Source organism: Muntiacus reevesi, chromosome 1 (assembly GCF_963930625.1).
Source record: "Muntiacus reevesi chromosome 1, mMunRee1.1, whole genome shotgun sequence".
NCBI lineage: Eukaryota > Metazoa > Chordata > Mammalia > Artiodactyla > Cervidae > Muntiacus > Muntiacus reevesi.
Genome location: NC_089249.1, coordinates 177,860,244 through 177,882,340, shown reverse-complemented (window position 1 = coordinate 177,882,340; position 22,097 = coordinate 177,860,244). Strand labels below are relative to the sequence as shown.

The following is a 22,097-nucleotide window of genomic DNA, read 5'->3' as shown; positions in this document are numbered from 1 at the left end:
GCCATCAACGACACCTCGGCACTTGACACTTCTCTCCCGTCTTCCTGCCCTGCTTCCTGTGTGTTGATTAGCGTGTTGTTTACAACAGCAGGACTGGTGAATAGTCTCCCCTGCTGCTCGAGTGCACTCTGCTTCTGTGTTGTTGTTTTTTTAGTGTTTATTTGTCTGGCTGAGTCGGGTCTTGGTTGCTATATGTGGATCGTTGTTTATCATGCGGATCTTTCGTTGGGGCTCACAGAGACTCTAGTTGTGGTGCTTGGGCTTAGTTGCCATGTGGTGTGTGAGATCTTAGTTCTCTGACCAGGGATCAAACCCTCATCCCCTGCACTGGAAAGTGGATTCTTTCCCTCTGGACCATCAGGAAAGTCCCTATATTTTCCTTCTTGTAGAAGATTTTATCAGAAATAACTGACAGCTGATGCCTGGGTTCATCACTGATCTCTGATCAAACCCTCGGATGGACGTTTCTCTGCATGGGAGACCACCTCTGGCCTTGTAGCACCGTCCCGCCCCTGGGTGGGTCCCCTCAACTGCCATCAGATCGGGGGTGTCCCCCTCCAGGCAGCCCCAGGGCCCTCCTGGGAACCCTTTACCGTCCTCTGGCTGGGACCCAACCCACGTCTTCCTCACGTGTGGAGCACAGGTTCCTGCCTCTTCCAGAGTCTTCCAGGGTCTCCCTTTCACCCTCCCGCTGGCTGTGGTTTGCCTGAACTCAGAGTTCTAGGCTGAATGTTGACACCGTTCCTCAGCAATCTGAAAGTGTTTCTTCCTCCAGTGTCCATGAGATGACGGTGCCATTCTGAGTCTCCCTCCTCTGTGGCCTGCCTTTCTCTCTGGAGTCTTCACTTTAGCCTGGAACCCTTGGAAGTTCACCATTTGCTGTGGTTTGTGACGTTTTATAGCAGGTGGGGTAAGGGAAACCTCTGAATTTGGAGACTCATAACTGGCAATGCTAGGAAGTTTTCTTGAATTATTTCTTTAATAGTTTCTTTTCATTGATCCTCAAATTTTATTTCTCTTCTCGCATGGAAAATTACTTAATTTCCAAGTTTTTTGTTTACTTTTAAAGGTTCTGTTTTTATATTCTTAATTTCTAAGAACTCTTTCTTACTCATTAAAAGTTTCTTTTAACAATAGTATCCTTCACTTGCTCATGGATGAGTGACTTTTCTTTCTGAAGATGTGAATTACAAAGCGTTTAAAATTTGTGGCTCAGAAGGTAAAGAATCTGCCTGCAGTGCAGGAGACCTGGCTTCCATCCCTGGGTCGGGACGATCCCCTGGAGGAGGAAATGGCAACCTACTCCAGTGTCTCTGCTGGCGGGCTGTGGCCCGTGGAGAGTCAGACACGACTGACACTTTCCTGCTCCGTCTCTTCCTACTGTGCTCCCCCTCTTCGTTTTAGTCTCCGTGTGTCTCGCTAGAGGGTGTGATCCTGCTCAGTCTCCCTGGCGGCCAGCACGCTAGGGGCCCCGCAGCAGGAGCGGGAGGCTGGGGTCCCCCTGCCAGCCACCTCACTGGGCTCTTCACATCCACCCTCAGCTGGTCCTCGGAGCGCCAGGCTGCAGAGCCTCAGCCTCCCCGAGGGTATCCCCTGGCCTCCTGCCTGGTGGTGGCAGTGGAGCTGTGGGGGGGCACGTCCTAGATGTTCACTGGTAGGGGTGGGGGTCTCAGGGTCTTCACTGCTCTGCTGGAGCTAACAGCTGCTGTCACAAAGTAGCACAGACCGAGGGCTTGGACAACAGGAGTGTATTGTCTCCGAGTCTGGAGGCTGGATGTCCCGGACCAAGAGGTCAGCAGGCTGCTTCCCTCTGAGGCTGTGGGCGAGAACATTGCCTGTGGTCTCCTGCCTTCAAAAAAAAAATGTTTCTTGACTTATTTTTGGTTGCGCTGTGTCTCTGTTGCTGTGTGGGCTTTTCTCTAGTTGTGGCGAGCGGGGTTACACTCTAGCTGCATTGTGCGGGCTTCCCTTTCTTCAGGGCACAGGCTCTAGGGCGCGCAAGCTCACTGGAGGTGGTGCGGAGGCTTAGTTGCTCTGCCGTGTGGGATCCTGGACCACTGGTCAAACCCGTGTCTCCTGCCCTAGCAGCTGCAGTCTCCTGCACCCGAGCCACCGGTGAAGCCCTGCCTTTCGGTGGTTTTCGTCCGGTCCTCAGCTGGCCGGCCCCGTCTTTTCTTCACGTAGGGCTCCCCCACGTGCATTTCTCTAAGTCGCCTTGGGCAGCCCCACTCAGCCTGTGACTCCGGAGGCACCTGCCCCGTCTTTCCCGTCCCGGACTGAATTAGCCGCTTCTTGTCAGGCTGCCGCTTTCTCAGGCTCCTGTCTTCCTTAAAAGGCGAGGCCTTTCTCGCCCACAGCCGCCCACTCCGTCCCTCCTCCTCATGAACTGGTCATCTGAGTGGGTGTCGCCAGGGCAGAGGGGGTTCCATGGCCAGAAATGCCTGCCCTGCCTTTCTGGACACTGTTTCTAACTCATGTCTCCCTTCTCCCCAAGGTGTCTCCCCTGCTCACTGGGGCTCCCACCGCTGCTAGGAGTGACCCACAGAGGCCGCAGAGATGGCCGGGGCCTCGGTGAAGGTGGCGGTGCGCGTCCGCCCCTTCAACTCTCGGGAGATGAGCCGCGAGTCCAAGTGTATCATCCAGATGTCGGGGAGCACCACCAGTGAGTACCGTGCGCGGCCCCAGGGCCCCCTCGTCCACACCATGTGTGGTTTCCTGGGGCTGCAGGAACAGAGGCCACAAATCGGGCGGCTTAAAACCGCAGAAGTATATTCTCTCGCAGTCAGGGGGGCCAGAGTTCAAACCCAAGGTGCTGACGGGGGGGCCTCTGGGTGGTGGTGCTGGAGGAGGATTCTTCCTGCCTCTTGTGGCCTCCAGCGACGGCCACGCCTCCACACCCGTCCCCCTGCTCCATCGTCACGGGGCTTCTCCCCTGCGTGTCTGGGTCCCTGTGTGGCCTCGTACGGGCACTGACCACTGGACTTAGGAGCAACCCTGATCCAGTGTGACCTCATTTCAACAGCTACGTTCATCTTCAGAGACCTTGCTTCTGCCATTCTGAGGTTTGGGGGAGACGTGAATTTGGGGAGGGAACTTTTCAACCCAAGACACAAGGTTCTTCATTTCTCATCTTGTGTGCTCTTTATTTCTAATTGTAAGTCACCTCAAACCTTTCTGAGAAGTAGGAGGTCGACAGGAAGACATAGTGAGAGAAAGGATGGCTCTGAGAGGGTCAGTGTGGCCTGCAGGCCCCTCTAGGGCACACACCTGGCTGCCGGAGCCTCAGAGACTCAGCCCTGCACCCGCGCACTCTGGGGCCTCTCTGTTGACTTGGGGTGTGTCGTCAGAAGAGTGGACAGGGCGTGTGATCCCAGGGAGAGTGGAAAGGGCGTGTGCTCCCGGGGAGAGGGGACAGAGTGCGTGCTCCTAGGGAGCACTGAGCCATTCCCAGACCAAGAAGCAGGGTGTTGCTGACACCTGGAGGCCCGCCCACCCCCACCCACCCTCACCCACACTAGAGCAGGCATCTTTGCTTCTCACACTGGGGGCCAGCGGGCTTGTTTGGGGCCCCAGAAGTGGAGCCAGCATTTGGATCACCTCCTGCTGACCAGCAGCCCATCCCCACGCTTAGTGTCAGGCGGGAATTCTTTGTCTCCCAGCTGTGTGGTTGGCGTGGCTTGACAGGCAGCTTGCACCTGGAGCTTTTGCCAGCGGGCTCCTTGGTGGAACCTGCACCTAGTGGTCCTCAGGTTGTAGGAGGAGGACGAGGAGCCCTGGGGGTGGGAGGTGGGGTGGGGGACAACTTCTGTCGTCCACAGGGTTGGAGGGAGGGTCTGCCCAGGGGAGGGGCACTCGGGGCGGATGCTGGCTGCCTCCCAGTGCTGTGAGGGCTGAGGATTAGGGCATGGCTGGGGGGTGTCCTGTCCTGGGGTGTCCTGGGGCACCACTGGGGTCTGGGGAAGGGGGTCTGGGCTGGGGGTCTTTGCAGGAGCCCCGGGGCATGTTGTAGAGGCCGCGGGAGGAGCCTTGAGCACGGCACCCGGGTACATCGGGGGCTCATAGTGACTCTCAGTGGTGTGGTCTCCACCGGGTGCCCGGCAGCAGACCTGAGATGAGGGCTCAGGTGCCCTGGTCCCACTGTGGGGACACAGAAGCTGCGAAGGGGCGTTGGTGAGCAGGGGACCGCCACGGGCAGCAGGAATAGGGCCCAGCTATTCCTGGTACAGGACGCACCTCTGGGTGACCTCCCCAGGAAGCTGGGGTCTTGTCCAGCCACTGCCCCCATGCAAGCAGAGGGCCTGTCCAGGGCCTGGCACTGTTAAATCTCCAGCCTGGCCCCCTTGAGGCTGCAGAAGGTGTTACAGCAGGGACCCTATTTCTGTAAGGTCATAGGTCACATTCTGAGGTTCTGGTGGACATGAACTTGGGGAGGACGCTGTTCAGCCTAGGTGAGTGCCTGTGGCGGGGTGGACGCCTTCAGGGTCAGGCTCTCCAGCCCCGCCGGGCCCCACAGGCCCTTGCCCAGGCTGGCCTCCCTGCCTGCAAGGCTGGACCCTGGCCAGCTGGGCCTGCTGTGTGTTTCAGCGAACGGACTGCCATTCTGGAAGGTCCATCGGGACCCCCTGACGGTCTCCTCTGCCCACACAGATCCTGCTAGTTGCACAAAGGCCCTTGTTGACCAGGTGCTCATGTGTGTTCTCAACACCCAAGTCCTCAGAGAAGTTGGCCCCATATGCCATGTGCCATGCCACATGTTCTGGGCTCCAAACAGAGTGACCCTCGGCCCGGGAGACCACAGAAGGGAGCATGGGTGTGGCCAGAAGGTGGTGACCTGGCTGCGGGCTTGTGTATTGGAGGAATGGCTCGGACACGTGGTGTCAAAGGCGGGGCCCTGGTCAGCAGCCGTGGCGCGGGGCTGGGGGCCCGCTGTCACCGGCCAGCCCCAGGCCAAGGTGCCCTGGGCGCTCCCTGCCTTGAGCTGCCTCTCCCCGGGGCCCACCTGTGAGGGTCGAGATGGGCTGTCCACTTGCAGGGGCCACACAGCCTCCTTTTCTGCCTTGAGCCCCTCAGGGCCGAGGATGCTCCCGTAGCATAGGGGAAAGGAGGCTGGGTGGGGTCGGGTCAACACCCCTCAGAACCCGGGAGGAGAAGGTGGGGGGGTCCCTTCATACCCACGTCGGAAGGGACATCACTGAGCCCCAGCCTGCACCAGGCTCCACTCCCAGCGTCAGGCCTGGGGAGCAGGACTGAGGCCCTCACTGACCTGGGGGTGGCATTCCCGTGGGGACTCAGACATGGAACAAGACGGGCCAGGGACAAGGACCATGCCTGGCGGAGCATTGTGAGGGCCTTGCTGGGGGCGCGGGGGCCTTGCTGGGCAGGACGACTCCTCCTGCTACCCGGAGGACCCTCCTGACATGAGCCCGATGCCGAGAGAATGTCCCCTAGGCCCCTGACACTGATGTTTCTGTCTGTGTCTCAGCGAGGCTACTTCCTAAATCTCGCAGGTGGTGAGCAGTGGCCTGTCACTAAACTAGCCCCTCACTTGCTCTGGCACACAGACACACACCCCCTCTGTTTGCCCATTTCCATGGTGTAAATACTGTCCTTGCATCAATTCCAAGCCCCCTGGGGTTCAACCCCAGACCCACGGAATTCCTCAGTGTTGAGCACACGCTCCTGGAAGGAGTGGAGGCGGCTCCCGGCGTGTGGGGCCTTCAGACTCCGAGAAAGCGGCTCATCCTGCTTCAGCCCCTGCCCTGCTGTTCCCGCCCCACGGTGCCCGTCTTTGTCCCCCGTGTGCCCGCAGCAGGGGCGGAGGCGCTGAGTCCCTGACAAGCCCAGGCTCCTGGCCCCTCCTCAGACCCTCAGGAGGAGGCTACACCGGAAGCCCCCTCCACTAGATCACCTCGGTGCTGGGGGTGGGTGCTGCCCTGTCCCCCTGGCCCAGGGAGGTTGCCCTGGGGAGGGCCGTCCCCTCTGGAGCTCAGGACCATCTGTGATGGGGACACCACAGGACCCCGGGGTTAGAACAGGGTGGGGTCATAGTCACACCACGGACCCTGCGCCGGTGGGAGAGGGGGCAGGTGACAGCAGGTCCGGAGCCAGAGCGACTCCACCTGCCGGTCTCCCCGCGGGCTCTCCTTGGGGCCACTCCCCACTCACTGACCCTGGCAGCGGGCTGTCCCCTGCCCACTCAAGGTTCCTTGAGCATGTCTGTGCCCTGTCCCTGGGGGGCCGGGGGCTCCAGTGCAGGCAGACACCCCAGTGCCCAGACAGCATCAGCACCGGGGCGGGGGTGGGGGGCAGGGGTTGCAGCCAGTGAAGGAGAGGGGGCTGGGCGGGGTGGGGCGACAGGGTGGGCAGAGCTGGGGCGCTGGTGGGTGCCGGGGCCTGTGTGCACTCAGGGGGCGCTGTGATTGTCGTTTCCACGGCGCTGGCATTATCTGTGCCGAGGTTCCGGCGGCCACGGCCCCACGTCCAGCGGGAGTTGAAACCCGGGCAGCTAGGTCTCCTCTCAGCCTCACTTCTGGAGGTGGCATGGATGACGTGACCCCCTTTTGGCTCCAAAGAAAGGGCTGTGATGGTCAGTCACCCGCTCCCTCCTGCCGGCCTCCCAGGGGTGCTGAGTCATCAGCTAGAACTTCTCAAACCTGGGGCATGGGGCCTGGAGCCGGGTCAGCCCTGAGGACTGGGCTTCTGGTAACTCCTGGGCCATGAGCAAGACCTTCTGGAGCACACAGCGAGGGCCCTGCCTGCCGAGCCGGTCAAGGCCAGGGTGGCCAGGGTTGGGGTGCAGGTCCCAGTGTCCCAGGGCTCCAGAGCAGAGTGCCGCAGATGGGGCCGCTTAGACAACAGGTCCTGAGGCTGTTGAGTCCCGGATCAAGGTGTCACCGGCTGTGACATCAAGGTGTTCCTTCTGAGGGGGAGGAGAATCTACTCCCTACCTATCTCACCTTTTTTTCTTGTTGCTCAGTCGCTCAGTTGTGTCCAACTCTTTGTGACCCCATGGACTGCAGCACACTAGCCTTCCCCGTCCTTCACCATCTCCCAGAGTTTACTCAAACTCATGTCCATTGAGTCAGTGATGCCATCCAGCCATCTCATCCTCTTGTCGGCCCCTTCTCCTCCTGCCTGCAGCCTTTCCCAGCATCAGGATCTTTTCGAATGAGTCAGCTCTTCACATCAGGTGGCCAAAGTATTGGAGCTTCAGCATCAGTCCTTCCAGGGAATATTCAGGGTAGATTTCCTTTAGAATTGACTGGTTTGATCTTCTTGGAGTCCAGGGGACTCTCAAGAGTCTTGTCCAGCACCACAGTTTGAAAGCATCAGTTCTTTGGCGCTCAGCTTTCTCTATGGCTCTTGCCTCTAGTGGTTTCTGGAGATGCTGGCGTCTCCTGGCCTGCAGAAGCGCGGTTGCGGTCTCCGCCTCCATCTTCACGTGGCCTTCCCCACGTGTGTGTCCGTGGCACGTCCCTTTATAAGAACACCAGTCCCGTGGTGACAGGGCCATCCACTCCAGTGCCCCCTCCTCCTTACCAGGCCCACCCTTCAGACCCTGTCTCCAAATAAGGTCACATCCCGAGTCCTGGGGTCAGGACTCAGTGATGTGTGAATTCTGAAGGCCGTAACTCAGCCTGCTGCAGGGATGGGGTCTGCTCTCTCAGTGAGAGTTACAGGTAACCCAGGACATGGCTGGCAGGGCAGGGTGTGGGGTCCTAGAGCTCAGGAAGGCGAGGGCCCCAGCCCCCGGCAGTTGAGGGAAGCCGGTCCAAGGGGTGGGCAGCTTGGCCTGCATCTCCAAGTACGGGGAGGAGGGTGCCGCGCTCCTCAAATGGGATGCCGTGGTGGGGAGTGGCCTGGAGCCCTCTCCCACTGGGACAGCCCGAGTTCCTGAAGGAGGTGTGTCCCTGCAGGGCAGTGCTAACCTTTATGCCTGTCTCCCTCCCTGCAGCCATCGTTAACCCCAAACAGCCCAAGGAGACACCCAAAAGCTTCAGCTTCGACTACTCCTACTGGTCACACACCTCGGTAAGCCCAGGGCTGGGGTTCCGGAGGGGTGGAAGCCAGCTCCGCCCTGCTCACTGTGTGATCTTCCGCCAGTCCCTTGACCTCTCTGAGCCAGTGGGGTGAGGGACTCACCTGCTCCCCTGCAGGACCAATGCGGGAGGTGTGGGCCTAGGTGGAGGCCCGTGGGGAGGGGCCTACTTTCCTCAGTTGCCTTGTGTGTGAAAGGTCATAGTGCAGATGCTACATGCACTGCCCCCTGCTGTGACAGAGACCAAGGGGCTGTCAGCGCACCAGGGGCAGTTTCCCAGGGTCTGAGTTGTACGTCCACTTGCCCAGCAGCTTCTTCTCTTCCCCAGACATCCCAGGCTCAGTGTCCAAAGCTGAGCCTGCCCACCTGACACCGGCCAGCCCACGCCCTCCTCCACTCCACTTCCCCTGGGAGCCTGGGAGAACTCCGGGCTTTTCACCCCCCACCTCCTCCATCCAGTCCACACCCAGTCCTGCCATCCCCCAGCCCCCTGCATCCTAGAAGGTGTCCAGGCCCTCTGCCCGTGGGCCAGGGCCCACCATGAGTCACATCTCTGAGAGCCTGGTCCCAGGGCTCCCCATTTCACCTTCCAGCCCCTCCTCTCCCACAGTCAGGGTACCCCTGGCCTGCCTAAAGTGACCGCTGTCTTCAGGACGTGTCCAGGGGTGATAGCCCAGCCTATGGGCCCCTACTCTGCGGTCTCTCCAGTCCCACCTTGTCACTCCACGGCCGCCACACCAAGCTTGGTTTCAGGCACCACGTTATGTACTCCCACCTCCCAGCCTTTGCACATGCTGTTCCCTCTGCAGAAATGCCCTTCACTCTGTGAGGCCCTAGCCTGATGGCTTCTCCTAGCGCTCCCACCGGAAGCCCCCCCCATTATTTCCCCTCTCCAGGTGTCCTGTGAGGGAGTGGGCGGGCGGGCGTCCTCTCCACCGCACTGGCCCTGGCTCCCGGAAGCCCATGGTGCGATGCGGGTGCTCAGAGAATCTGGCGGGCGGAGGTCTCGGCACCCCAGCCTTTTGCAGCTGCTCCCCTCTCGTCCTGCAGCCGGAAGACATCAACTACGCCTCTCAGAAGCAGGTGTACCGCGACATCGGCGAGGAGATGCTGCAGCACGCCTTCGAAGGCTACAACGTCTGCATCTTCGCCTACGGACAGACTGGGGCTGGCAAGTCCTACACCATGATGGGCAAGCAGGAGAAGGACCAGCAGGGCATCATCCCGCAGGCACGCGGCGGGCTGCGCGGATGGGGTGTGGTCTGAAGCTGGCTGGGGCGGGGCCTGGGGCGGGGCCTGAAGAAGGCTGTGCAGATGGAGTGTGGTCTGAGGCTGGGTGGGGCGGGGCCTGGGGCGGGGCGAGGCCCGGGGAGGGCGGGGCCTGGGAAGGGCGCAGCAAGCCCCCCTGAGAGCAGAGACCAGGAGGGAAGGTAAACCAGGAGGAGGTTGGGGCCTGGGCAGGAGGCAGCGTGGGGCAGACTGGCTGTGAAGAGGCTGGAGACCCAGGTCCATGGATGGGGAGCTGCGGGAGGGGCCCAGCCCTGGCCAGCGACCACCGCGGTCACATCCATGACAGGAAGGCTGGGACAGCTGCTGGTAGGGTCAGCCTTTCCTGGGGACAGCTGTGAGGGCTGGTGGTCCAGGCAGGGAGAGGTGCTCAGGACAGAGGATGCCCGCTAGGCAGGTCTCCAAATCTGAGCTGGTCAGTACTGGACTTGGTCAGGGAGGGGAGAATGTCAGGTGATCTGCAGCATGGTAGATCCTCCACCTCATGCAGGTGAGGATGGTGGGAGGAGCAGGAGAGGATCAGATGTCAGCCGGGGGCCCCTGAGTTATCAGAAGACAGTGACTCCTTGGCTGCAGGCCTTCTCGGTGCCTTTAAGGTGGACCGTGAGGGTGTGGGAGGGGCTTGGGGAGCAGAATCCTTGCTGGGGTGCAGGAGCCCAGCACCTCGAGAAGCAGGGCTCTGGGGACAGCCCAGCCTCACGTCTGACCGTGTCCTCTGTCCTGGCAGCTCTGCGAGGACCTCTTCTCCCGCATCAACGACACTACCAACGATAACATGTCCTACTCCGTGGAGGTAGGTCTCCCCACCTCCTGTCCCTTGGAGCGTGGCTTTTCTGACTTAAAGCCAATCCCCCCACTGGTCTGTGCCCTTATCTTGTCATTCTTGCATGTATGTTGCAAATGTGCCTGCCCCACGCTGGACACCGGAAGGGGCAGTGTTATCTCCATGGTGTTTATTGAGCAGCTGCTCTGAGCTGCATGGTTTGGGCTGGGCTGTGGCCGAGGTGGCCCCAGCGTGACCTCCTTGGGCCAGCTGGCAGCATGGCCATGGGTGGGCAAGGCCAGGCAGGCGGGGGTGGGCTGATACCTCTACTTACACATTCCAGTAGGGGCCCTGGCCCCAGTGGGTGACTTGGACACATGGTGTACCCTATTTCCCCCACCTTGGGGGTCCCTGATGTTAACTCTGTCCTGCAGGTCAGCTACATGGAGATTTACTGCGAGCGTGTCCGTGACCTCCTGAACCCCAAGAACAAGGGCAACCTGCGTGTGCGGGAGCACCCGCTGCTGGGTCCCTACGTGGAGGACCTGTCCAAGCTGGCGGTCACCTCCTATAATGACATCCAAGACCTCATGGACTCTGGGAACAAGGCCCGGTGTGTGCGAGTGATGCCCCCACCCTCCCTGCCCACCCCATCACAAGTGCAGCCTCGAGTCTCTCCGAGGAAGACCGGGCCTTGGGGTGCCTGTTGGTGTTCTCATGGGGCTTGTCCAGGGCCCACATTGGGCCTCAGGCCTTTAGGGCACATGCCTGCCTGCGAGGGACCTCCAGCTCGCCCAGTACAGGAGATACCATCACCTACACAGGGCCTGCTCCTCCTAGAGGCTCTGGCTATGGCTGCCCTGGGTGGGGCCAGGCTGTGAGGCCCAGCTCTGCCTGCTCGGGGCGTGTGGAGAGGGTCAGCCTCAAGGCACTGCCAGCCACAAGCTATTGGCCTCCGTGGCTGCAATGCTCTGGACCTCCCAGCCCAGGAGGACCTGCCCTGGTTGTCATGGCAACAGCTGCCCGTCTGCTTCCTAGGGGCTCCTGGGAGGGTGAGGAAGACTGGGTGGGCAGCCGACACCCGGCACTCAGTTGTAGCCCCACAGGGGCCCCTCTGCAGAGAGCTGTCAGGCAGTGAGCCCAGCCTGGGGGCTTCCCCGGGGTCTCTGCATGTCAGTGGCATTGGGTCCAACACTGGCCTCTGGTCAGACAGCCTCAGGCCTTCTCCTGGAGCAACTGGCATGGGATGTGACAGTGGACCCCTCTTTCCCTTCCTGGGGGGCCTTTCCACGTCACTGCCCACAGACCACTGCCCCAGGCGTTGAGTGAGCAATAGCTGGGCTCTGCTGAACCCCTGGAAGCCAAGAGACCCCCAGTCACAGCTCCCCAGGTGCCAGGCTCGAGCTGGAGGCTGCAGGAGCCACAGTGGATGAGGTGGGCAGGTGGCGTGGGCCCTGCCCGAGCTCTGACAAGACGGCCCCGGGAGACGTCTCATGTTCTCTCCTTCGGCCCTCATGTCCGACCGTGGCGTGCCAGGTGACCGTGTGTGGCTTCTGTTCTCCAGGACGGTGGCGGCCACGAACATGAATGAGACCAGCAGCCGCTCCCACGCCGTCTTCAACATCATCTTCACACAGAAGCGCCATGACGCGGAGACCAACATCACCACGGAGAAAGTGAGCCAGCTATGAGGGTCGGGTGGGGCAGGGCGGCAGTCAGGCGGCGGGGAGGAGGCCAAACTGGATATAACTGCAAGGTGCAGGTGGCACCTTCACGGGGCGCTGACAGCCCACTACCCAGCCTGGGCCACGGTGAGAGTCTGGCCAGGCCTGAGAGGCCACCACATCTCGGCCTTTGGTGCCACCTGGGTGTGGCCGGGACCCAGCTGAGGGGCCGTGACCTTAGATCAGCTTCTCACGGGTTGTGGTGGAGACTCTGGGGCCCGGGCAGGGTGTCCCCTGGGCTGCACTGCAGCAGAGCCCTGCTGCCCGGGGATGCCTCGGGGCCCTCACAGGGTGGAGTTGAAGGCCTCGGGTTGAGTGAGTGCCCGTCACCGGCTGACTGTGGCCGCGGTGCAGGCTGGGGACACCCCCCGACTGTGGGTGCTGGCATCTGTGAGCACAAAGGAGAGCTTGTGCTGAGCACCCTGCCGTGCCCCCCACCCCAGATGCCACTCCCACGCACCCTGGCCTTGTGAGAGGACCAGGACAGGGGTCTCGTCTCCTGGGGCCTTTACCAGACACACTGACTGAGGGTGCCAGTTGGGGCAGGGGGGCGGGCGCCCTCCGTGGCCCTGACCCTAAGCGTCCTGTTAGCTCTGATGGCCCCCACGCCCACCCTGCCATCCAGGCCCTGTTCTGGGACAGCTCGGCTGCCTCCTGCGGACAGAGTTCTCTCAGGCAGCTCCCCGGGCTCTGCACAGAGGCTCCTCGGTTCCTGATGATGCCGGGGTCGCCTCGGCCTGGCAGCGTCCTCCCGGGGGCCTGGGAGGGCGGGAGCGCAGAACTGGGCCTGAGCCGGCCTGGCTGTGGGCTGCCTGCCGCTCCTACGCCTCAGGCTCTGGGCACTGGGGGAGTCCTGCGTGCACCTCCATGGCTCTGAAGGGCATGGGCCTCCCCCAGGAGCATGTGGCAGCCCGTCCAGGCTGAGCAAGTGCAGGGGTCCCTCCCCATTGCTGGGGCAGCTCTGCAGGCAGCTGCACCCCCACAGGCCAGCTGAACAGTGGCAGAGGGGCTCCTGAAACTGGGTTCAAATCCCACCGTGCAGTGAACCTGGCCTGTGGAGTGGGTTTCAGTGATGGTGACGTGCGGGTGAAGAGCAGCCAGCACGCCGGGGGCAGCGGGGTGTCAGGCGCGGGGGGCGGGATGCAGCCTCCCAGGGGCGGTGGGCTCCCACGGCAGAGCAGCAAGAGGTGATGGTGGATGACATTGGCCTGGGATGGTGGGCCCTGCAGGCCGCACCCCGGGGGACGGGCCCCACTGGGCATCCAGCTCCTGCGTGTGACGCCTGTGTCCTCACAGGTGAGCAAAATCAGCCTGGTGGACCTGGCTGGGAGTGAGCGGGCCGACTCCACGGGGGCCAAGGGTACGCGCTTGAAGGTAGGGCTGTCCCCAGGAGGGTCTGCATCTACTACCACCGACTGCCCAGTGGGGCCTGACGCCCGGGTGGTCTGAGGGGAGGGGGACAGCGCAGCTCAGGGGAAAGTGGACTGACACCCAGTGGGGTGGCGGGAAGGGGAGTTGATTTCCTGCGCCCACTTTGGTCCTGCCATCATGGGATGGGGAGGGCGGGAGGGTTCACGGGGCCCCCAGGGAGGGGGCTGGATGTTGGGCCTCCATCAGGGCAGCCCAGCTCAGGTCAGGGTCCCACGGGAGGAGGGACTCTGAGGCCACCTGACACCAGCCGCGTCATCCCCTGCAGGAGGGAGCCAACATCAACAAGTCCCTGACCACCCTGGGCAAGGTCATCTCCGCGCTGGCCGAGATGGTGAGTGGGCCCGGGCTACCGCCCGGGGGACAGGGCGGGGGTGGGAGACACTGGGAGTGGCCCCTTGCCCAGGCCCTATCCATGCTGTGGACTGGGCTCACGGGAAATCCGCAGAGTGTGGGGAGGGAGTCCCCGGCTGGAGGCGAGCCGGGACCCCATCGTTCCTCAGAGCCTGTGAGACTGGGATGTGCCATCTCCCTCACAGGCCCTGAGGGTGACCTTGGACTCCAGGTGCTATGACCCTGGGTGTCCCCCAGGCCGCCCCTCAGGAGGAGCTGAGACCCTTGAGTGAGGGCTTGGCCTGGTGGAGGATGTGGGGTGTGTGAACTCAGATGCTGCTCCATCCTGCTTTGAGGGCTGAGGGCAGAGCAAGGGCCAGCGGCCGTGACGGGCAGCAGTGGGGTGCAGGGGGGTGTGGGCAGAGCTGGGGCCTTCGCCCCAGGCCCAGAGCTCTGTCCTCAGACTCTGTGTTTGCTTTTGCAGGATTCTGGGCCCAACAAGGTAAGCAGCGCTTCCTCTGTTCTGGGGGAAGTTCTCAGCCCTTGGTGGGGAAGGGGGAGGTGGTGGGAGCCCAGGACACAACAGCCCTGCTTGGAGCTGGGCCGGGCCCGTGAGCGGAGAGCAGGCTGCCGGGTGGATGAGAGACGGCAGGAGACTAGGAGATAATCGTGAACTAACAGGGATGAGCCTCGTAAAGGACAGGGCTGGGCTGTGAGGGTGACCCGAGTGGGCGCCTCTTGTCGGCATGGCCTGGGGGGCGTCACGGGAGAGGCGGCCCCAGGGCGCCTGGGGGGCGTGGAGGAGCCGAGCGGGCAGGCAGTGCCCCCATGCCCTGTGCAGCCCTGAGTCCTGAGGCGTGAGGTGGGAAGAGCTTGGTCAGCATGGGGGGCAGTGGGAGGACACGGGCGTTAGGACTCGTGAGAAGGCAGGAGAGGGACCACACGCGCATTGAGAGGAACTAGCCCAACTGAGAAGGTGCCGTGCGGATGTGTGTGAGCAGCTGTGAGAGGAGGCGCCTTGCCATGGCAGGGGATCCAGAAGTGGGTTGTGAGGAGCTCTGGGAGGTGAGAGAGCGCAGGAAACGGGACACTGTGTACAACCGTGAGGAACCGTGAGAAGCTCTGGGGCCGGTGTCAGGGCCTGTGGAGAAGTGTGAGGAAAGGCAAGTGCAACTGTTGAAGAGCTGTGGGTGAGTGTGGACCGTGTCAGGGGAGGTCAGCACATGACCCTGTGAGGAGACGGAGGGTCTCTGGGAATTGTAAGGAGCTGTGTGAAGACCGAGAAACTGTGTGTGGAAGGTGCGGGAATTGTGTGCAGAGCTGGAAGTCTGACGGTGTGTGTGGAGCTGTGTGAGGAAGCGTGTGAAGCTGCGGCTCAGCGGGAACCTTGGGGAGGGTCTCTGAGGATCATGGAGTGCCCGTGAGAGGAAGTAGATAAGGACCCGCTGTGTGAGGAGGTGTGAGTCATTGTGTGAGACGCTGAGAGAGCTGTGAGGAGCCGTTAGTCCGTTAGACCACTAGCAACAGTGTGGGACGGTGCTGGGAGCTGTGCAAAGGCCTGGGAGGAGGGCTGTGTAAGGTGTGAGGAGTCTGTGGGAACTGTGTGCAAAATTGTGAGGAATCGTGTGGACTCTGGGGAGCGAGGAAATGTGAGACAAAGTGTGTGAGATGGTGTGAGGAGTGTGAGGGACGTGTGCGTGGAGCTTGTGAAGAACTGTATCTGGATGTTGTGAAGAATTGTGGTGAATGATGAGAGGAACTGTGTGAGGAGTTGTGTGGGGACCAGAGAAGTGTGTGAGATGGTGTGAGGAGCGTGAGGGACGTGTGTGTGGAGCTTGTGGTGAATGATGAGAGGAACTGTGTGAGGAGTTGTGTGGGGACCAGAGAAGTGTGTGAGATGGTGTGAGGAGCATGAGGGACGTGTGTGTGGAGCTTGTGGTGAATGATGAGAGGAACTGTGTGAAGAGTTGTGTGGGGACCAGAGAAGTGTGTGAGATGGTGTGAGGAGCGTGAGGGACGTGTGTGTGGAGCTTGTGGTGAATGATGAGAGGAACTGTGTGAGGAGTTGTGTGGGGACGCGTGTGAGTGACCTGTGGGAGCTGTGAGGAGCTGTGAGGGATCCTGTGACAAACGGCGACAAGCTGGGGAAACATGAGAAACTGTGTGAGGCGGTGCAGGAACTCAGGTGAGAAACTGAAGGATGGCGTTGATGAGCCGTGCCAGTAGCTCAGCCAGCAGAGCGAGAGGAACCATATGGGGAACCATGTGAAGGACCGAGGAGGGGACTGTCAGGCGCTGTGGTGACTCACAGGAGTTGAGCAAGATGGTTTTGAGGAGCCAGTTGAGGGTCAGCCCTGGACGCAGGAGCGTGGGTGACTGCAGGTGACGAGGCCTGATGGCCAGGCTTGACCTGCTCTCCAGCAGCGTCAGGGAGCAGCTGGCTGGGGTGTGGTGGGAGGTCACCATGGGTCAGCTGTGGGCTGGTGAAGACTGGCGGCATCTGGATGCGCCCTCAGGCTGCTGTGTAGGGAGCAGCTGATGGGGGTGGCTGGGTGGCAGGCAGGGCAGCAAGGGTCACGGGGGCAAAGGTCCCGGGGCTGAGGTGCTTGGGCCAAGCCGACAGAGCAGAGGGAAGACCTGTGAGGGAGCTGCCAGCTAGGCCCCCTCGGCGGTGACTGCGTGACCACGGGGCATTTACTGTGGGAACAGGTCTGACAAAGGCAGCAGAGAGTCACCCTTGAGGGTTAAGTAATAGAAACACAAGGTGGACATCGAGTCTGTCACCACCAGGTTTGCAAAGGAAAGTCTCCCTGGGCCGAGGAGGCGCTGCGGGGATTGGACGCTCTCAAACCTGCTCAGTAACCCTACCCCACGGCTGGTCTCAGGGACTTCCAGGACTCTCGGTCCTGCAGGCTCGGGGCCTGAAGAGCAGCAGCACGTGTCTGTGTGGCTCCTGAGGGGCCTGGGACAGACAAGGGGGAGGCTGAGGAATGTGCTGGCAGGTCCCCGATTCCAGTCCCAGCAGGGGCGCCCAGGGTCTGGGGGGAGAGGCTGTGAGGGCAGGCCCAGCCCCGAGCCCTGGGCAGCCAGCCCGTGCGCCCTGTGCCTGCCCCCCTGATACCACCTCAGCTGGGCTCGGGGCTGACCTTGGCTGTCTGTGTCCCACAGAACAAGAAGAAGAAGAAGACAGACTTCATTCCCTACAGAGACTCGGTGCTGACCTGGCTCCTCCGGGAAAACCTAGGTGAGGGCTCACCCGGCCTGGGATCTGACACCCATCACGGGTGCCACCTTCGCTCCTGCTCTGTCCCAGAGGGCGCCCATCCTTCCCCGGCTGAGCGGCAGGCCCAGGGGCTCCTCCCGGGGGACAAGGGCGGTATCAGCAGCGGGTTTACGCCACCAGGCTGGGGACAGGTGGCCCTCGGGGCCACAGATCTGCAGCCCTCGCGCCGGTACCCCCGGCTCGGGGAGGTGGCACCCCACCCGTCACAGGGACTTGCCTCCCTCCGTCTGGTGACCCCTGGGAGCCCTGCTGGCTGTCCGGAGCTGCCTTGCTTCCCCGCCCTCCCCTCCAGCTGAGCTCTGAGCCAGTGAGAGGGAGATGGAGCCTGAAACACCCCAATACCCATATGTTCTGCCCAAAATGGCCTTGGGGTCCTCGCTGCCTACCCTTATAGAAGGGTGCGGGAGCTGGGGGGACTGATGTCCAGAAGGGTAAACTGACTTCCGGTAGTTGTGGACAGCTGGGGCTCTGGGGCCTTCCTCGGCTGCACACCAAGGGGCATGACCCTGACCCTCAGAAGCAGCCCGATTGGTCTCTGGTATGGGCCACATTGGGTGCAGCGCCAAGCCTCCCGGTGGAGAAGAGGGCAGTGGGAGATGGGGGGGAAAGTGCCCCCCAGCGGGGAACACAAGAGTCGCAGGAGTGTGTGTCCCTTCACCCGGCCTCTCCCCCAGGGCCACACCCAGGCCCCGCCCCAGGGTGGGCATTGCACCCCTAGGCCTTCACACTGTCAACCCGCAGTCCCTGGGGGGTGCCGCACCCTGAGAACGCGGCCCCGGGACACAGGTCCCTGAGGTCAGTGTGTCCAGAGCCCCAGCAAGGGCAGGACAAACAGCAGTCCTGGGGCTGCCCCAGCCCTGAACCGACAGGACCCTCTGCCCAGAGGAGGACGGAGTCAGATGGCTGGTCTCCTCACGCCCTGCGTGTCCTGACGCTGCATTTGGGAGACCCTGGCCAGGAGTCTGATGGGAAACACATCCCAGATGACAGGGACCAGAGTGAAATCTTTATTGGACAGAAAGGGTCCTTATCCACTAGTAAATGCCATAAACCCCCCACAACGTGCCTCTTTATCATGGGGGGATGTGGCTGCTTGTTGTAACGTGACCCCAAACGTGAGAAAAACATTTGTTTATGTAGAAGACAAGCAAGCCAGGTGCCTAACTCCGAGAGGGAGGCCAGCCCCTGCCGTCTGCTCCCTCCCAATGGCCCATGGGCAGGGCACGGGGAGGGTGGGGGATGGGACGGGTGGGCAAGGCTGACCCTCGGTGGGGACCACCGGGTCTCTTCCCACAGGTGGGAACTCCAGGACCGCGATGGTGGCGGCGCTGAGCCCCGCGGACATCAACTATGACGAGACGCTGAGCACCCTGAGGTGTGTCCCAAGGGGGCTGGAGGTGGGCGGGAGCCGACCCTCCAGGAGCCTCCATGGGGCACCGGCTCCACTGGGCCCCTCGAGGCTCCCAGTGGCCAGCAGGGCCCCCAGGACTTCACGGGCCTCTTCCCGTGTCCCACCGCTTGTGGCCTCGAGTGGCCCCAGGCCCCTGAAACTAGGCCGGGAGAGCAGTGCTCTGGGTTGAGTGGTTCACCCTGACCCACAGGCCATGGAGCCACCGGGGGTCTTTAATGAGCCCCCGGGGACAGGCGTGTCTGCAGGTCCCGCTGGCCGGGGTGTTGCTCAGTGGCCTGGCTGGGTGCTCTCGCCTCCGGGCCAGGAACACATGGGGCTCGGGTGCAGGTCAGACTGCCCCGTGCACCCCGGGGCCACAGGGCCAAGTGGGCAAGGCTCCCCGTGGGGAGAAGATACCCCCCATCCCTCCCCCCGGGGCCTTGGTTTCCCCAAGTGCTGAGCCACTGTAGGTCGGTGCCCCCGCAGGTGGGTGCAGGCGGGACTCCGGGTGCCCTCGGCCGCCATGCGCACAGCCCCCAGCCCCCCTTGCCTCCCAGGTACGCCGACCGGGCCAAGCAGATCCGTTGCAACGCCGTCATCAACGAGGACCCCAACAACAAGCTGATTCGAGAGCTGAAGGACGAGGTGACGCGCCTGCGGGACCTGCTCTACGCCCAGGGCCTCGGCGACATCACCGACAGTGAGTGTCTGTGCCCGCCTGTCCCCGCCGGGCAGGGGGACTGCGGGCCCTGGCTCCTTCTTGGGACCACCACCCGCTGACAGTGACCCTTCTGGCCCGAGGCCCAGGCTCTGCTGCGGGTTCTAGGGTTGAGTGGCCTCTGGGTGGGGTTTAGGGGGTCCTGGTGGGACCTGGGGGGCTGCGTGTTTGGATTTGCAGCTGGCCTGAGGAGGCCAGCAACGGCTTTCCTGGAAGCCGCGTGGGCAGGAGGCGCCGGGCCGTCCCCGCGCCTGCCGAGGACCGCCGCCCAGCCTGAGGCCCGGCCCGGGACGCGCCCTCCGGAGACAAACCTGCTCTTCCGTTTCTCTCTCTCCCACGCCTGCCCCGTAGCCGGCACTGTGCCCGGAGGACCCAGATGTGTGTATCCCCCGCTCACTGCGCACCCCGCTTCCGCCGCCCGCGAGCGTAGGGCAGCACGGGGCGGGCGCACCCCCTCCGCGGCCGTCCTCTCCCTGGGGCTGGACGACCAGCGTCCTCTTGCTCACGTGCCCTGTGGGCCGTGCTCCTGGCTTACCCCTGTGTCTACTGGGCAACTGAGGCAATGGGGAGGCCCAGGGCAGCCAAGGCCTCTTGAGGCCGAGTGTGGCTGAGGTCAGCCTCTGAGCCTCATGTTTCTAGAGGCCTGGGAAATGCTGAACATCAGTACAGAGGCCAGGACAGCTCGGTGGCTGGCTCTGTTCCTGCCTCCCGGCTTCGACCTCCCTTGACCTCATCCAGCCCAAGCCCCCTCCCTTGGAAATGCCAGGAGTCTGACCGCTGCCAGGCCCCTCTGGCCTGCGTCTCCCACTGGCCCTGGGCAGGGGCAGGAGCTGGGTGCCCCCTCCCCACCCAGGAGCCGCAGGCCGCCCTTGGCTTCCCGGCCCCCCGTGCTGCCCTGCGTTCGCCGCTGCTCTGCTGTGTGTCTGCTTCTGCCGGGAGGGGCCCGGGCTCCTCCCGCCCCAGGGGGTGTCAAGCCCCCGCCTCCCAGCCGTGGGGGTCTCAGAGCAGTGTGTGGGGTGGAGGAGTGGGAGCCCCCTCGGAGGTCCCACAGCTCACTCTGCCAGGGCACTCAGTGGGGTGGACAGTGCAGCCCGGCCCCAGAGCTCGGGGTTGCGGTGGGTGGTGGAGAGGGTGAGGGCCTGGGTCAGGGTCAGGGCCTGGGTTCGGGGGGCCTGGGTCAGGGTCAGGGCCTGGGTTCGGGGGCCGCGGGTGGGGACAGCAGAGGGCTGTGGGCAGGAGGGCAGGGCGGCTTGCTGAGCGGGCAGGGGAACAGAGGCCCCAGGCGGGGGTGGGGCGGGGCAGCCTTGCATGCGCTCGCCCGGCGCCCGGCTGCTGGTCCTTGTCTGCTGCCCTCCTCTCACCCATCTCCTGCTTTTCCCAACTTGGTCTTTCTTTTCTCTCCTCCCGTCTGTCTGCCCCCTTCCATAGACGTGTCCGACCTTGAGAACAATAACCGTAACCGTGGCGGGGTGGAGCTGAACCCAGCCCCTGACAATCTCTCCACAGTGACCAACGCCCTGGTGGGCATGAGCCCCTCGTCCTCGCTCTCGGCCCTGTCCAGCCGTGCCGCCTCCGTGTCCAGCCTGCACGAGCGCATCTTGTTTGCCCCGGGCAGCGAGGAGGCCATCGAAAGGCTGAAGGTGAGGCAAGGTCGGGCTTGGGCGGTGGGCAGGGGGCCGAGACGCCTGCTCTCGGATGGTCACAGGCAGAGGGTTGGAGGCAGCGTGAGCAGGGCCAGGGGACACGATTGTATCCTGGCCCCAGACCTGCTGGTGCCTGCCCAGGGACCCAGTGCTCCCTGTCCAGGACCGTGGGGTCCATCTGCTGACGGGGGCGGGCAGGCGTCCCAGGGCCTCTGCGCCCCCTCCCGGGTCTCCGTGCTCACACCCGCCCCGGCATGGCTGCCCACCCCCACCGGCTGGCCACAGGCGAGCTGCTTGCAGGGTTCTGGTTACTGGCTTCCTTCAGCAGATGGGTACTCGGTGCTGGCTGTGAGCAGTGGACGGTGAGCCCAGACCTGGAGTCTGAGGGGACTGAAAGGAGAAAGGCACAGGGGCCAGACCCGGGCTGACCAGGGGGCATGCGGTCACCCTGGGGCGTAGGCCTCCTTGTGCTGTGGGGACCCAGCAGAGTGTGGGTTCCACCTGGGGTGTGGGATTCCACCAAGGACGTGGGGGTCCCACAGGGGCTGGGGGGCCAGTAAGGGAGCGGGGAGCCGGCGCGGAAATGGGATGCTTTGTCCATCTCACTGCAGTCAGGGGACACCTGAGCCTCGGAACCAGCGTCTTGGTATCTCGACGGGCTTGTTTCTCTTCCAGGTGTAGTTGGCCTTCCCCTCTGTTCTCTGTCCACAGAACAGATGGGCTTGTTTCTCTTCCAGGTGTAGTTGGCCTTCCCCTCTGTTCTCTGTCCACAGAATAGACATGCCTCCTTTGCACACGTTGACCCTCAGCCCTTCACCTTGATCTTTCAGACTTCATGCTGCCTAGATGGACTAGAATTGGGGTGTCGGGCCCTGTAGACCTGGCTACTCAGCTCCCCTTTGCCTGGCCCCCAAGTCTCTGTGCACTGCCTGCCCCCCACCCTGACCTCACTCTTTTCTGTCTCTTTCCCCAGGAGACAGAAAAGATCATCGCTGAGCTCAACGAGACCTGGGAGGAGAAGCTGCGGCGGACAGAAGCCATCCGGATGGAGAGGTAGGTGCTGGGGACCAGGCCATCTGATGGAGAGGTTGGAGGTGGGGACCAGACCATCTGATGGAGAGGTGGGAGGTGGGGACCAGACCATCTGATGGAGAGGTGGGAGGTGGGTGCTGGGGACAAGGCCGTCTTATGGAGAGGTGGGGGCTGGGCACCAGGTCATCTGATGGGGAGGTGGGAGGTGGGTACCAGCCATCTGATCTAGAGGTGGGAGGTGGGGGCTGGGGTCAATACCATCAGATGGAGAGGTGGGAGGTTGGTGCTGGGGACCAGGCTATCTGATGGAGAGGTGGGGGCTGGGGACATGACCATCTGATGGAGAGGGCACCAGGCCTCTGCCCAGCTCTGGGGTCTTGCACCCAAGGGTGCTCATGTCCAGTGCAGGACATACCTGTCCCCTCTCATCCAGTGACCCCACCCCGCTCACCGACGGC

The 22,097-nt window shown here is 62.7% G+C and overlaps 1 protein-coding gene across 1 annotated transcript in view; it reads left to right on the top strand.

Moving 5' to 3' along the window:
- The window catches only part of KIF1A (kinesin family member 1A), an 86,099-nt gene that overhangs the window by 19,088 nt on the left and 44,914 nt on the right, over window positions 1-22,097 (top strand). Inside the window, exons 2-15 of the mRNA XM_065917196.1 lie at window positions 2,495-2,662; window positions 7,955-8,031; window positions 9,089-9,268; window positions 10,053-10,118; window positions 10,523-10,701; window positions 11,653-11,764; window positions 13,109-13,186; window positions 13,509-13,574; window positions 14,058-14,075; window positions 16,742-16,817; window positions 18,153-18,231; window positions 18,804-18,946; window positions 20,471-20,604; window positions 21,581-21,660. Coding sequence (XP_065773268.1) covers window positions 2,557-2,662; window positions 7,955-8,031; window positions 9,089-9,268; window positions 10,053-10,118; window positions 10,523-10,701; window positions 11,653-11,764; window positions 13,109-13,186; window positions 13,509-13,574; window positions 14,058-14,075; window positions 16,742-16,817; window positions 18,153-18,231; window positions 18,804-18,946; window positions 20,471-20,604; window positions 21,581-21,660 — 1,394 coding nt within the window. The 5' untranslated portion in view covers window positions 2,495-2,556. The remainder of the gene's footprint in view (window positions 1-2,494; window positions 2,663-7,954; window positions 8,032-9,088; window positions 9,269-10,052; window positions 10,119-10,522; window positions 10,702-11,652; window positions 11,765-13,108; window positions 13,187-13,508; window positions 13,575-14,057; window positions 14,076-16,741; window positions 16,818-18,152; window positions 18,232-18,803; window positions 18,947-20,470; window positions 20,605-21,580; window positions 21,661-22,097) is intronic.